This window comes from Salmo trutta, chromosome 29 (genome assembly GCF_901001165.1).
Source record: "Salmo trutta chromosome 29, fSalTru1.1, whole genome shotgun sequence".
NCBI lineage: Eukaryota > Metazoa > Chordata > Actinopteri > Salmoniformes > Salmonidae > Salmo > Salmo trutta.
Genome location: NC_042985.1, coordinates 29,420,407 through 29,433,768, shown reverse-complemented (window position 1 = coordinate 29,433,768; position 13,362 = coordinate 29,420,407). Strand labels below are relative to the sequence as shown.

General features: G+C 44.1%; 1 protein-coding gene across 5 annotated transcripts in view; it reads right to left on the bottom strand.

Moving 5' to 3' along the window:
* LOC115167335 (SH2 domain-containing adapter protein F) overlaps positions 1 to 13,362 on the bottom strand; it is a 113,062-nt gene that overhangs the window by 7,500 nt on the left and 92,200 nt on the right. For all 5 annotated transcript variants that reach the window (XM_029721674.1, XM_029721675.1, XM_029721676.1 and 2 more), the window contains 2 exons: positions 4,431 to 4,608; positions 4,106 to 4,225 (listed from right to left, as the gene is read on the bottom strand). In XM_029721674.1, coding sequence (XP_029577534.1) covers positions 4,106 to 4,225; positions 4,431 to 4,608 — 298 coding nt within the window. The remainder of the gene's footprint in view (positions 1 to 4,105; positions 4,226 to 4,430; positions 4,609 to 13,362) is intronic.

The following is a 13,362-nucleotide window of genomic DNA, read 5'->3' as shown; positions in this document are numbered from 1 at the left end:
TGGCCGTCATTGTAAATAAGAGTTTGTTCTTAACTGACTTGCCTAGTTAAATAAAGTCACCCCAAACAACCCCAGCCCTGTCTATCCAATAAGGCCTACAGACAGTCCAGCCAATGGCCCAGCACTGTCTGTCCAATCAAGCCCACCAGTCTAATTCCCTGTGTGTCCCCCCTGGCAGGCCAGAGCAGAGTCCCAGAACTCTGGTAATGAAATGAGCAGTAAGTCAGTGTGAGGAGCAGTGGAACAGCTCTGGACAGCATCATCTCCTCCTGCCAGCAGATATGAGCCTAAAGCACACTGGTCCTCGGGACCAGGGACCCTCTGCACACATCGACAACAGCCACCCTCGAAGCATCGTTACCCATTGCTCCACAAAAGCCACGGCCCTTGCAGAGCAAGGGGAACAACTACAGTGGTGGAAAAAAGTATTTGATCCCCTGCTGATTTTGTATGTTCGCCCACTGATAAAGAAAGGATCAGTCTATAATTTTAATGGTAGGTTTATTTGAACAGTGAGAGACAGAATAACAACAAAAATATCCATAAAAACACATGTCAAAAATGTTATAAATTGATTTGCATTTTAATGAGGGAAATAATGAGGGAAATAAGTATTTGACCCCCTCTCAATCAGAAAGATTTCTGGCTCCCAGGTGTCTTTTATACAGGTAACGAGCTGAGATTAGGAGCACACTCTTAAAGGGAGTGCTCCTAACCGCAGCTTGTTACCAGAACTACACGGGAGGATCTTGTCAATGATCTCAAGGCAGCTGGGACCATAGTCACCAAGAAAACAATTGGTAACACACTACGCCGTGAAGGACTGAAATCCTGCAGCGCCCGCAAGGTCCTCCTGCTCAAGAATACATATACATGCCCGTCTGAAGTTTGCCAATGAACATCTGAATGATTCAGAGGACAACTGGTGAAAGTGTTGTGGTCAGATGAGACCAAAATGGAGCTCTTTGACATAAACTCAACTCGCCGTGTTTGGAGGAGGAGGAATGCTGCCTATGACCCCAAGAACACCATCTCCACTGTCAAACATGGAGGTGGAAACATTATGCTTTGGGGGTGTTTTTCTGCTAAGGGGACAGGACAACTTCACCGCATCATTTGACGGGGCCATGTACTGTCAAATCTTGGGTGAGAACCTCCTTCCCTCAGCCAGGGCATTGAAAATGGGTCGTGGATGGGTATTCCAGCATGACAATGACCCAAAACACACAGCCAAGGCAACAAAGGAGTAGCTTAAGAAGAAGCACATTGATGTCTTGGAGTGACCTAGCCAGTCTCCAGACCTTAATCCCATAGAAAATCTGTGGAGGGAGCTGAAGGTTCGAGTTGCCAAACGTCAGCCTCGAAACCTTAATGACTTGGAGAAGATCTGCAAAGAGGAGTGGGACAAAATCCCTCCTGAGATGTGTGCAAACAAGGTGGCCAACTACAAGAAACGTCTGACCTCTGTGATTGCCAACAAGGGTTTTGCCACCAAGTACTAAGTCATGTTTTGCAGAGGGGTCAAATACTTATTTCCCTCATTAAAATGGAAATCATTTTATAACATTTTTGACATGCGTTTTTCTGGATTTTTTTGTTGTTATTCTCTCTCTCACTGTTCATATAAACCTACCATTAAAATTATAGACTGATCATTTCTTTGTAAGTGGGCAAAAGTACAAAATCAGCAGGGGATCAAATACTCCCCCCCCCACTGTACTTCAGGTCTCAGAGCGAGTGACGTCACCCGATTGAAACGCTATTAGCGTGCACCACCGCTAACTAACTAGCCATTTCACATCGGTTACACCAGCAACGTTTTTTCCTCCTGCTGCAACGTATCTAGTCTATCGCTGACTTTATCGACAGATATGTGCTTTACTGTGAATAACAAGAGCACAAATGCCAGTTTCTATCTGAAGAAAGGTGACAATAATACTGTAGAACTGTCCTCCATGGCCATAACTCAAGCAGTTATCCTCTCTGCAGCTCATATCAAAGGCACTTTCACTGCCCCTGTGGTGAAATGTTTTTCTCAGCCAGGTATTGCTGTGTGCTGGTGAAATGGCAGCCCGCTGACACTCATCAGTTGGCTGGCTCCCTGCGGTAGTGTGAGCCCTCAGAGCCTCTGAGTTGATGGGATGTGACTGCCCTGTGGAGGTGAATGCCAGCTGTGTAGCGAGACCCTTTAAGCTACCCTCCAGCCAAATGTCAGACCAGACTAAACAAATCAGGGCCTGTCCCCTGGACCCTCCGCTAGCCTGGAGACAGGTCACAGTCAGGGGGCAGAGGTCAGCTATGGGGGCATTATGAATTCAGTTCTGGGCAAGTCAGCAGGGCCAGATGTTCCCTGGTGGAGGTGAGAGGGGAGGAAGGGGAGGGCATCATGTAGGAAGGACAGGGTTCTTAAAGGTGATGTGCATAACCATACTGAAGAGACAGTCAGCAGGTAGGTAGGAGGTGAGGAAGACTCCTGGAGGCAGAATAATGGTGCTGTACTGTGTGTTGACCTGGTACTCTATCTATAGAACTCTACTCTATGATAACCCGTGAACACCCTCAGTGAAGTGTGTGTGTGTGTGTGTGCGCGTCATACTGTATATAGTGCCTTCAGAATGTATTTATACCCCTTATTTCACATTTTGTCGTGTTACAGCCTGGATTCAAAATGGATTAAGTCAACAAAACAATTCTCACCCACCTACACACAATACCCCATAATGACAAAGTCAAAACATGTTTTTAGAAATGCACATTTATTGAAAATGAAATCTCTAATTTACATAAAGTCAATACTTTGTAGAGGCACCTTCCATCTTTCCACAGATTTTCAATGTGATTCAAGCCTCGGCTTTGGCTGGGTCACTCAAGGACTTTCACATTCTTGTTCTGAAACCATTCTACCGTTGCTTTGGCTGTATGCTTGTGGTCATTGTACTGTTAGAACGTAAATCTTCGCCCCAGTCTAAGGTAATTTGCACTCTGATGACGGTTCTCATCAAGGATTTGCCTGTATTTGGCTCCATTCATTGTTCCCTCTGTCATTACCAGTCTCCCAGTCCCTGCCACTGAATCGCATCCACATAGCATGATGCTGCCACCACCATGCTTCAAGTAGGAATGAGGATAGACAGGTGATGAGCTGTACCTGGTTTTCTCCAGACATAGCGCTTTGTATTCAGGCCAAGATAAAAAAATTTGTCTCATCAGACCACAGAATCTTTTGCCCTTTGATCTTAGTCTTTCGCCTTTTTGCAAATTCTAGGCGTGCTGTCATGTGCCCTTTTCTCTGTAGCGGCTTCCGTCTGACCACGCTACCATAAAACCCAGATTGGTGAAGTACTGTAGAGACTGTTGTCCTTCTCCCATCTCAGCCAAGAAACTCTGAGTGGTCATTGGGTTCTTGGTCACCTCCCTGACCAAGGTCCATGTTGCCTGGTTGCTCAGTTCGGTCGGACGGCCAGCTCTAGGCAGAGTCTGGGTCGTTCCATATATTTTCAATTTCCCAATGATGGAGACCACTGTGCTCTTGGAAACTTTCAACACTCTACAAAATGTGTTATACCCTTCCCCAGACATATGCCTCATCACAATTTGATCTCGGAGATCTACGGACAGCTCTGACATGCACTCAACTGTGGGACCTTATACAGACAGGTGTGTTACCTTCTAAATTATGTCCAAACAATTGAATTGGCCACAGGTGGACTCCAATCAAGTTGTAGCAACAGCTCAAGGATGATCAAAGGAAATTGGATGCACCTGAGCTCAATTTGGAGTGTCATAGCGCAGGGGTATGAATACTTATGTAAATTAGACATTTCTGTATTTAATTTTCAATAAGTTTGCAAACATTTAAAAAACATGTTTTCACTTTGTTATTATGGGGTATTATGTGGATTAAATTAAAATGGATTAAATCTAAATAATACATGTTGAATTCAGGCTGTAACAACAAAATAAGTCAAAAGAGGTATGAATACTTTCTGAAGGCACAGTAGGTGCTGGGTGCTGTATATTCTCTAGTGTGTGAGAGGGTGGTGCGTCATCAACTGTACACTAATTACTTGTGTGTAGTGGACAGTATGTATGGGAAGAGTCTTACTTGAGTGAGAGGGAGAAGTCGTTCTTGCTGGTCTCACTGTTCCTCACCAGGTAGCTGGCCTCTTTACACAGCCTCAGCAGAGACTCCGCATCCGTCCTGCTGATCGCTCCATGGTACCAGCTACAGGGTGGAGAGAAGAGGGAGGATAAAACAGTTTCAAGTGGAGAAAGTGTCTTATCTAACATCAAAAGACAAATATCTCCACACAGCTCTACCTCAGAAGCACCAACACAAAAGTACCAAATCCCTAGAGAGAATCACAGGAATAGAATTACTACTCATTATAATTCTGTGGCTAGAAAGACGGTAGGGGAGGATGACTTACAATTGGCTCTCCAGGGACATGGAGGGGTCAATGCGTTCCCCCAGAGCAGCACTGCAGTGGTCCAGAGAGCTCATCTTGGTGTTGACCAGACAGCAACTGGAGTGGATGCGGGGCGGACGCCCTCCTTTACCCTCCTTGGTTGGCGACATTCTGGACTTCTCCACCCCTTCAAACTGGACTGTAAATGAAGGAGAGACCCGCAGACAGATATGAGTGTCACAATATAACAGCATCTCAATAGAGGTCTTCCTGGAGACATTTCAAATATTAGCCTTGGAACATTGGACCCCCCCTCCGTTTTTGTAAAAAGCTAAGGGACGGGCCTCGAGAAATGTAACCACTCAAATTCATAGAGCTATGGATGCAAGGACAGACCATCTATGACATCATAATTACAGTTTTAACCATGTTTTGAGGCTATTCAGTGTTTGTTTACATTGTAAACAGAGTAAAAACAAGCTGGTATTTTGGAGCCTGATGGTGTACGACAGTTGAACTAAGCTCATTACATATTTACAAGTTATATTGTTCAAGAATCAATGGGTATATATCATTACATTATAAGTCTGAAATGGATGTAGCGACTAAGGATTCTAGCTTCAAACAATCTGACCGTTGAAATCCATCTTGTGTTTCCTGTACTCATCAATTATAAGCAATTGAATTAAAGTGGCGTTGAGTTCAGAGAAGCATGTGTTCAAAACATCAGGCATATCTGTGAAACTCTGAGCTGCTGTGACTTAATTTTCATGATTCCTCCTGGTCTTTCCCGGCTTGTATGCGCTGTGCTGCAGTGAGACGTGTTAATGAGAGGAGACAGCCATGCCTCAGTGTTTAAACACACACCCCACCACTCTGTACAACACATCCCCCTCAAGGAACTTCACAGATGAAGGCAGAGCGAGACAGAAATCAATCCAGCCACACTGTGTACACAATGCCAGACGGGAGGGAAAACACAACATGCACAAACTAGTCCAGGTTAATCATTGAGCAAGGCCTTGAAAAGTGCCAAGGTCACTAACTAGAGAATAGACAGGCTCCCTTGGAAGTTGGCACTTCTCAGGGCTTTGCCGCTCGGCCTGATGGGGGATCGGAGGTGATCCATCCAAATCGTGACATGAGGTCAGAGATTTGCTTTTAGACCAATCAGAAACAAACAATGGAGCAACATCAAACGTTGAGCCTCTGATGGAAGCAGTTCATTTAGCATACTCTTAGTTGTGATTGCATGCCCCCCGCCACCACTCATCTCAAGGGCTAATCTCACTCCAGGCCTGGGTTTAACTTCACTGAGTGGATAAGACAGACAGACAGACAGACAGACAGACAGACAGACAGACAGACAGACAGACAGACAGACAGACAGACAGACAGACAGACAGAGACAGACAGAGACAGACAGACAGAGACAGACAGAGACAGACAGAGACAGACAGAGACAGACAGAGACAGACAGACAGACACAGACAGACAGACAGACAGACAGACAGACGAGCCGCTGGAATCACAACATATCGATGGAGAGGGGTGGAATAAGCTTGTCTAGTCCACACCTCCAGTCAAAGGATAACGTTTCACTTTCTGTAAAGCTATTGTAGCCTTGAGAGTCCTTACAGTCCTTCCACCATTATACACTGAACAAAAGTATCAAACGCAACATGTAAAGTGCTGGTCCCATGTTTCATGAGCTGAAATAAAAGATCCCAGAAAAGTTCCATACGCACAAAAAGCTAATTTCTCTCAAATGTTGTGCACAAATTTGTTTACATCACTGATAGTGAGCATTTCTCCTTTGCCAAGATAATCCATCCACCTGACAAGTGTGGCATATCAAGAAGCTGATTAAACAGCATGATCATTACACAGGTGCACCTTGTGCTGGGGACAATACAAGGCTACTGTGCAGTTTTGTCACACAGCAAAAGTCTCAAGTTTTGAGTGAATGTGCAATTGGCATGCTGACTGCAGGAATGTCCACCAGAGCTGTTTCCAGTGAATTGAATGCTCATTTCTCTACAACAAACCACCTCCTATTTAGTTTTAGAGAATTTGGCAGTATGTTCAACCGGCCTCACAACCGCAGACCACGTGTAACCACGCCAGTCCAGGACCTCCACATTTGGCTTCTTCACCTGCGGGATCATCTGAGACCAGCCATCCGGACAGCTGATTAAACTGTGGGTTTGCACAACCAAAGAATTTCTGAACAAACTTTCAGAAACAGTCTTAGGGAATCTCATATCATCCTCACCAGGGTCTTGACTTGACTGCAGTTCACTGTCGTAACCGACTTCAATGGACAACTGCTCACATTCGATGGTCACTGGCACACTTCACGGCTGAATCCCGGTTGAATCCCGGTTTCAACTGTACCAGGCATATGACAGACAGTGTTTATGGCGTTGTGTGGGCCAGCGGTTTGCTGATATCAACATTGTGAACAGAGTGCTCCATGGTGGCAGTGGGGTTATGGTATGGGCAGGCATAAGCGGCGCACAACAAACACAATTGTATTTTATTGATGTCAAATTGAATGCACAGAGATACCGTGATGAGATCCTGAGGCCTATTGTCGTGCAATTAATCTGCAGCCATCACCTCATGTTTCAGCATGATAATGCACGACCCCATGTCGTAAGAATCTGTACATAATTCCTGGAAGCTGAAAATGCTCCAGTTCTTCCATGGTCTGCATATTCACAAGACATTGGCATGTTTGGGATGCTCTGGATCGACGTGTACGACAGCATGCTCCAGTTCCCGCCAATATCCAGCAATTTCGCACAGCCATTGAAGAGGAGTGGGACAACATTCCATAGGCCTCAATCAACAGCCTGATCAACTCTATGCAAATTAGATGTGTCGCGCTGTATGTGGCAAATGGTGGTCATACCAGATACTGACTGGTTTTCTGATCCATGACCCTATCTTTTTTTTTTTAGGCATCTTTGACCAACTGATGCATATCTGCATTTCCAGTCATGTGAAATCCATAGATTAGGGCCTAATGAATTTATTTCAATTGACTGATTTCCTTACATGATCTGTAACTCAGTAAAATTGTTGAAATTGTTGCATGTTGCGTTTGTATATATTTTATGAATGAATAAATGTAGATGTCTTCTAGAAAACAACCTCATGTAAATGCCTGACATGCACAAATAGAAGCAATTAACTGTCTGTCTGATGCTAAGCTACATACTGAACAGCAAAAACTGTTCTGAGCATCCCTGAAGCATGCACAGCATGTGCTTACCACTGGCAAAGCTACATCATACATACATGATCATGTTGTTCCACCAGTGACCACCAGGGGCTCCCCTTAACCTAATTTCTATTGTTCATGTGAATGATAAGTACTTATTTCATTTAATAAATTAGGCTGCGTTTACACAGGCAGCCCAATTCTCATGTTTTGCCTAGATAAATGGCTAAAGATCTGACTGGTCAAAATACCAATTTGTGCCAAAAATAAAAAATATCTGAATTGTGCTGCCTGTGTAAACACAGCCTTAGTGAAACATTGCTGTAAAGCTCAAACCAGTTCCATGGCTTGGCTATACAAAATTAAAATGACACAGTTTATAGCACTAATACATAGTTGAGTCTGAAGATGACTCACATTGTACAGTATAAATGAGGCCAAATTATTTGTTTTACTAGCCTCCGTTGTTCCATAAAAGTCAAATATGGAGGATATATTCTCACACATCCGTTTCTGTAAACGGTACAAGTAGCTCCCTTTGTATATGTTTAATGTATATGTGTGTGAGATAGGGTTTCCATGGAGACTGACCGGGTGGGAAAAGATGCGTGTTTGCAGTCCCTCACCCTGTCAGCCAGGACACAGCCATTCTGTAGCTCTGCAGCAAACCTTCCCCTGAGTGGACGTTTGTGCAATAATGTCAGAGAAAGAGACAGCAGGAGAGGGACTGCTGTAGTCTATATATTTCATTTCCTCTTTAATGAAACAAAACCCTATCTCTATAAAAAAACATCTCTGAAACAGTGGAGGCTACAGAGGGGAGGATGGCTCATGATAAGTGGCCGGAACAGTGCAAACAGAGTGGTATCAAAAACCTGGAAGCCATGTGTTTGATACCATTCCACTAATTCCGCTCCAGCCTTTGCCATGAGCCCGTCCTCCCCAATTAAGGTGCCACCAACCTCCTGTGCTCTGAACGTATATGTGTGTGTTGGTGTTGGCTATATGAGTGTGTCAGTATGTGTTGGTGAATGTGAGAGTATTATCAGAACACGAGGAGTTCCCATGTGAGGAAACTTTCGGTCAGCTATCTGTCATCACTGTGGCAGACAGAACACGCTCCGATGCTATCAGCTATCACATACCAGTACATGACATTGGCAATGTCTGTCTCCATTCCATGTCTACGGCTATGAAGGAATATGAACCAACACTAAAGTCTGTTATTATTGGTTTGATCGTGATAGTTTAGACTGACGTTCACCTGAGCCCTATTCAGTGCTCTCAATCCCACTTTAATTATGCCTAATACTAATTCCTAAACACCTAAATTAAACTCTGACATCTACAAGGAACCAGCTCAATGTGATTAAATAATTGTTCTTCTCTTGCTTTTGACTCCTCCACCTAGGCCGGGTGAATGGCTATCCTCAGCGGCATTCACCACTCAACCTCTACCGTCAGAACAGGCCTTTTCAGAGGCAACGCACATAGCTTCAAAGAGGCATTACTAAGGAGTGAGCCACTAACAACAACTAAAAAGCGACCATTTTATTTGTTTGAGTGTGAAGAGCCCGTGTCTTCTATGATTGCCAACCGTCTCCCCCACAATAGCTGGAGCGGTATTATAGTTTGGCTGATTCCTGGCGATACTCAGCCCAAATTAATTTCCTTTCATTCTCCACCGCTCACACTCAGGACAGACAAGAGGAGATTGAAGAGAGGATTGGCACACAGGTAATGAGCCCTGGGGGGGCAGTTAGAGTGATGGAAGGACCCACGTGGACGCACACACACGCCATTCTGTGTCTGTGTCTGCCAGCCTGTCTACACTACCTGTATTGTGGCGTGTAAAGCACAGCAAATGGAATCTCGGTATCAGATTGAACCGTCAGTCAGACGGTGATGGATGGTTGAAGGGCCCACCCTCTCCAGCCTTCCACCTATCTCTACAGGCTCCCAACAAAACACAGGCTGCAGGGATGGAGGGAGGGGGATGGAGGTAGAGAGGAAGGGAGATGGAGAGAGGGAGCTGATTGGCTGGGACTTTGATAAACGCAGGCCAAAGGGACATCTAGAGGACCACAACATGCCTAGAGCAAAGCAGAGCAGAGAGAGAGCGACAAAGGAATCCAGCAAGCTGAAAACCACTCACTACTGGCTCCTCTCACTGAGACAACCACCCACCTTCCACACAGCACATTTACTAATTAAGCCAGCTAATTAATTCTCATTTACTAATGGTACTTCCATCAAAAGAGTGAGTTCATTGGTCAGTGGGGAAAGCTTGAGATCTACTGCTGTATTATAGGGTTACAATTAAGAATTCCAGCTTGACGTGTGAAATGATTAACAGGTCTGAAGGCTCATTGAAATGCATGGCACATTGTGAGCATCAAGCCATGAAACCATACAAGGCCATGGGAGAGAACGAGCAACTTGTAAAACCACTGCTTTCTGTTGACATCCAGAGAATATTGTGCTTTAGGAAGTCGAATAGGATCGGTTGAAAGGATTATATAGAAACTCATTTGCTGAGCCCAATGGTCTTATTCTCTGATGAGTTCAACATCAAGGCACGTTATTTTTCTATCTAATTCCAAAACGTATTCCGACGAATTTTCCAAAAACAAAGGAACAATCCTCCAAAGGCTTAAAAGCCTGCAGATTCCTTGAACAAAAATAAAATCTGGATATCTTTAAATTACACTGTTTTGTATTCTAGTGAGACAAAGGGAGGAGAAGGTAAGAGAATGGCCTGAACACCCAGACAATGAATTCACATCAGAAAACAAAGGCAAAAGCTCTTTATTACATCCAGACAAAGGACTCCGTCTTCTATTTATATGTAGATGTAATATCTGTACTGTCACGGCTGTCAGGCAATATTTAAATATGATAATGATGTTGAACTGGTGAGACAGGTTCTGTTCGGCTGTACTGGGCGCTGTTCCATCCAGGTCCATATCACACAGCTAATCATAATGGCCCTGGTAACACTTGTAACCTGGAGACCTGGCTAGGGCCAGGAGGAGCAATGGCTTTTGCCCCTAACAACAGTTCTAGGATCAGATTAATTACCCTACACCCAACTTTAACCATTAGGAGGATGTCAAAACATCTGACCCTGTAGCAGTGGTTAGGAACAACTTCTACCTACTCTTACTATGTCCTCCTGTTTGAGTGGAGGCCTGCCTGTAGCCAGAGGCGACAGGAGGTGAGAGGCATGCAATTGTACTCACAGGAAGGTCAGAGAGCCCTCCACCCCCAGTCTCTATATCCAACATCTGACCCTAGTGATGTAGTGGGAGTTCAGACAGAGAGAGGATCCTCTTTCAGCCAGACGCCACACTGAAACCCACTCATAACCCATGCATGGGGGAAGTGGAGCCATTCCCAAGGCATTATGGGGCATAAATCAGACATCTGCCCTGTCCTCACCCTCAGAACACAGACAGCTCATTTTACTGGCCCACTCTCTGGTGGAGGGAGGATGGCTCATTGTACTGGTTGGAATGGAATGGATAGAACAGTATGAAGGACATTAAACACATTTCCAATTTAAACCCCAGTCTCCATTGGTCTCTCTACAGTAGGACACCCCCTCTACACTACCAGGGGAGTACAGAGCCTCAGCCTGAGTATTAGTTCTGCTAAACATGGTCCCTCTCCTCCCTCTCCCTGGATAATTAGTTACTGATTGTAGAGCTGTGGGAAAGCTTCAAACATTGGCAAACACATGGAGGCTTCATAATTGGAAATGGACCAAGACACTATTAATCGAATCACAAGCAAGTCTCATGTCACAAGGTCCATGTCTCAAGTGAGTCTCAAGTAGAATGGGTCGAGTCTTGAGTCAAGTCCAAGTCGTGCATTCTAAGAGGAAGTCAAGTTGAGACACGTTTTTTTAAGTCCATTTAAAAATGCATCTATACATGCGATGACTGCAAATCTTTGTCTATTTATTGAGGCTACTAGACAGCCCTTTTTATAATTCTGTCTACAACACATTTAGATGATGTAATTGTGAAATAGGGATGTTGTAGCAGTCGTCAGGGCGTGACATCAGCAGAAGGCAAGGCAGGTTGACGTGCTCAGAGTGTAGATTTACTTACAGGTCTCAGGGATTCAATGGTGAAAGCCCATATCATACAAATATACAAGTAGAGTTACCAAATATACACAGCCCAAAAGAAATAGCTTCTGTATGAGGCATAACCTGTCCCATCTGAACGGACATAGGTAGCGGACAAGAGAGTACAGCCTCCCCTTGAGAAACCAAATCGAATCCATCTAACAGGAGCTCAAACAGGTACATATAAGCACTTGACCACTCCCAGGACCATACAATTACCCAATTGGCAATTACAACAAATAAGCTGGTTCTACAATGTAAAAAGCAATTTCCACATCCATTGTTACATTTCTACATTTGTTTTTAATCAGACTTGATGATTATTAATTTCATCACCATTCATACATGAGAAAATAGTTGACCTTATTCAACATACTGTGTCCATAGCATGGCGCCCAGGCCACGTAGCCTTTTCTATGCGCACTGGGGCACGCTCCTATTACGCACAACCAGAATGACAAAGACATGCAGTAGGGCACACATGGAACTCGGACATAACCCGGGAAACATGAACAAAAGAAGCCATACATTGAACTAACTAAAGAGAACTTCTACCACAGGAGTCTTGAGAACGTTCATGTGCACAAACATCGCGTCCACTCCAAGGGTAAGAAATGGTATGATAAATGAAAATGGATCGTATCAAACACGTGTAGCAATAAACGGAATGATGAAACGCTAGCAAACACTGTAGGATTATATATGGAATACGGATTAAGCACATATGCATTTAAATGTGTGAAAGCAAGAAAACAAAGCACTCTCCACTGGCGGGAGTATGGAGAGCTCAAGTGGAGAGACTATAGTGTATCCTCGTCACAGTAATAATTCCTTTTAACAAATTACAAATGCAAGCTTGATAAGTAAATGATCAATTTCAAGCAATTTTGACATACCAAATGGCCAGTAGGCCTATACTAGTAGGTCTAATTGTTGCCCAATGCCCCATTCCTGGTGAGCTTGCAAAGTAAACAGTCAATATTCTTGATCACCAAACAATTTATTATGGCAATCCTCTTTCTACAATATGCTGTTTGTGCTGCACACGATTTTATAGCTGTACAGAAAATCAGAAATATGTTCACTAGTGCACCCGACCTGTGTTGATTGACAGTTTGCTGGTCCAATCAGAGGGCCAAGTGTGCGTTTCACTAGCCAATCTGTTGCACGTTTTTTTTGCAAGGGCGATGCTGCGGCTGTCTCTTGCTGCGTGTTGCATAATCCAAGGAGACTCTGCCATAAAAATGAGTGACAAAACGTTACAAAACCTGGCCAGATCATTTCAAGTCATCAGTCTCAAGTCAAAGACGAGTCCCGAGTCCAAGTCATGTGACTCAAGTCCAGAACTCTGGAAATAGGGTTATTATTTGGTCACCGAGCATTATAAGAACAAGGTCAAACACTTTGTGCTACATGGATGTTCTCACCAAAATAAAGAGTAGTAAACTTTGGGATTTGAATGGGTTCTTAATAAAGGGTTTGAGAGAATGATCTATAAAGAGCAGTGGGCAAGGGGATGCTTGCCTTGGAACAGTTATGTCTATGTTGACAGTAGCATTATGGGTCACCTACACTTCCAATTACCCATT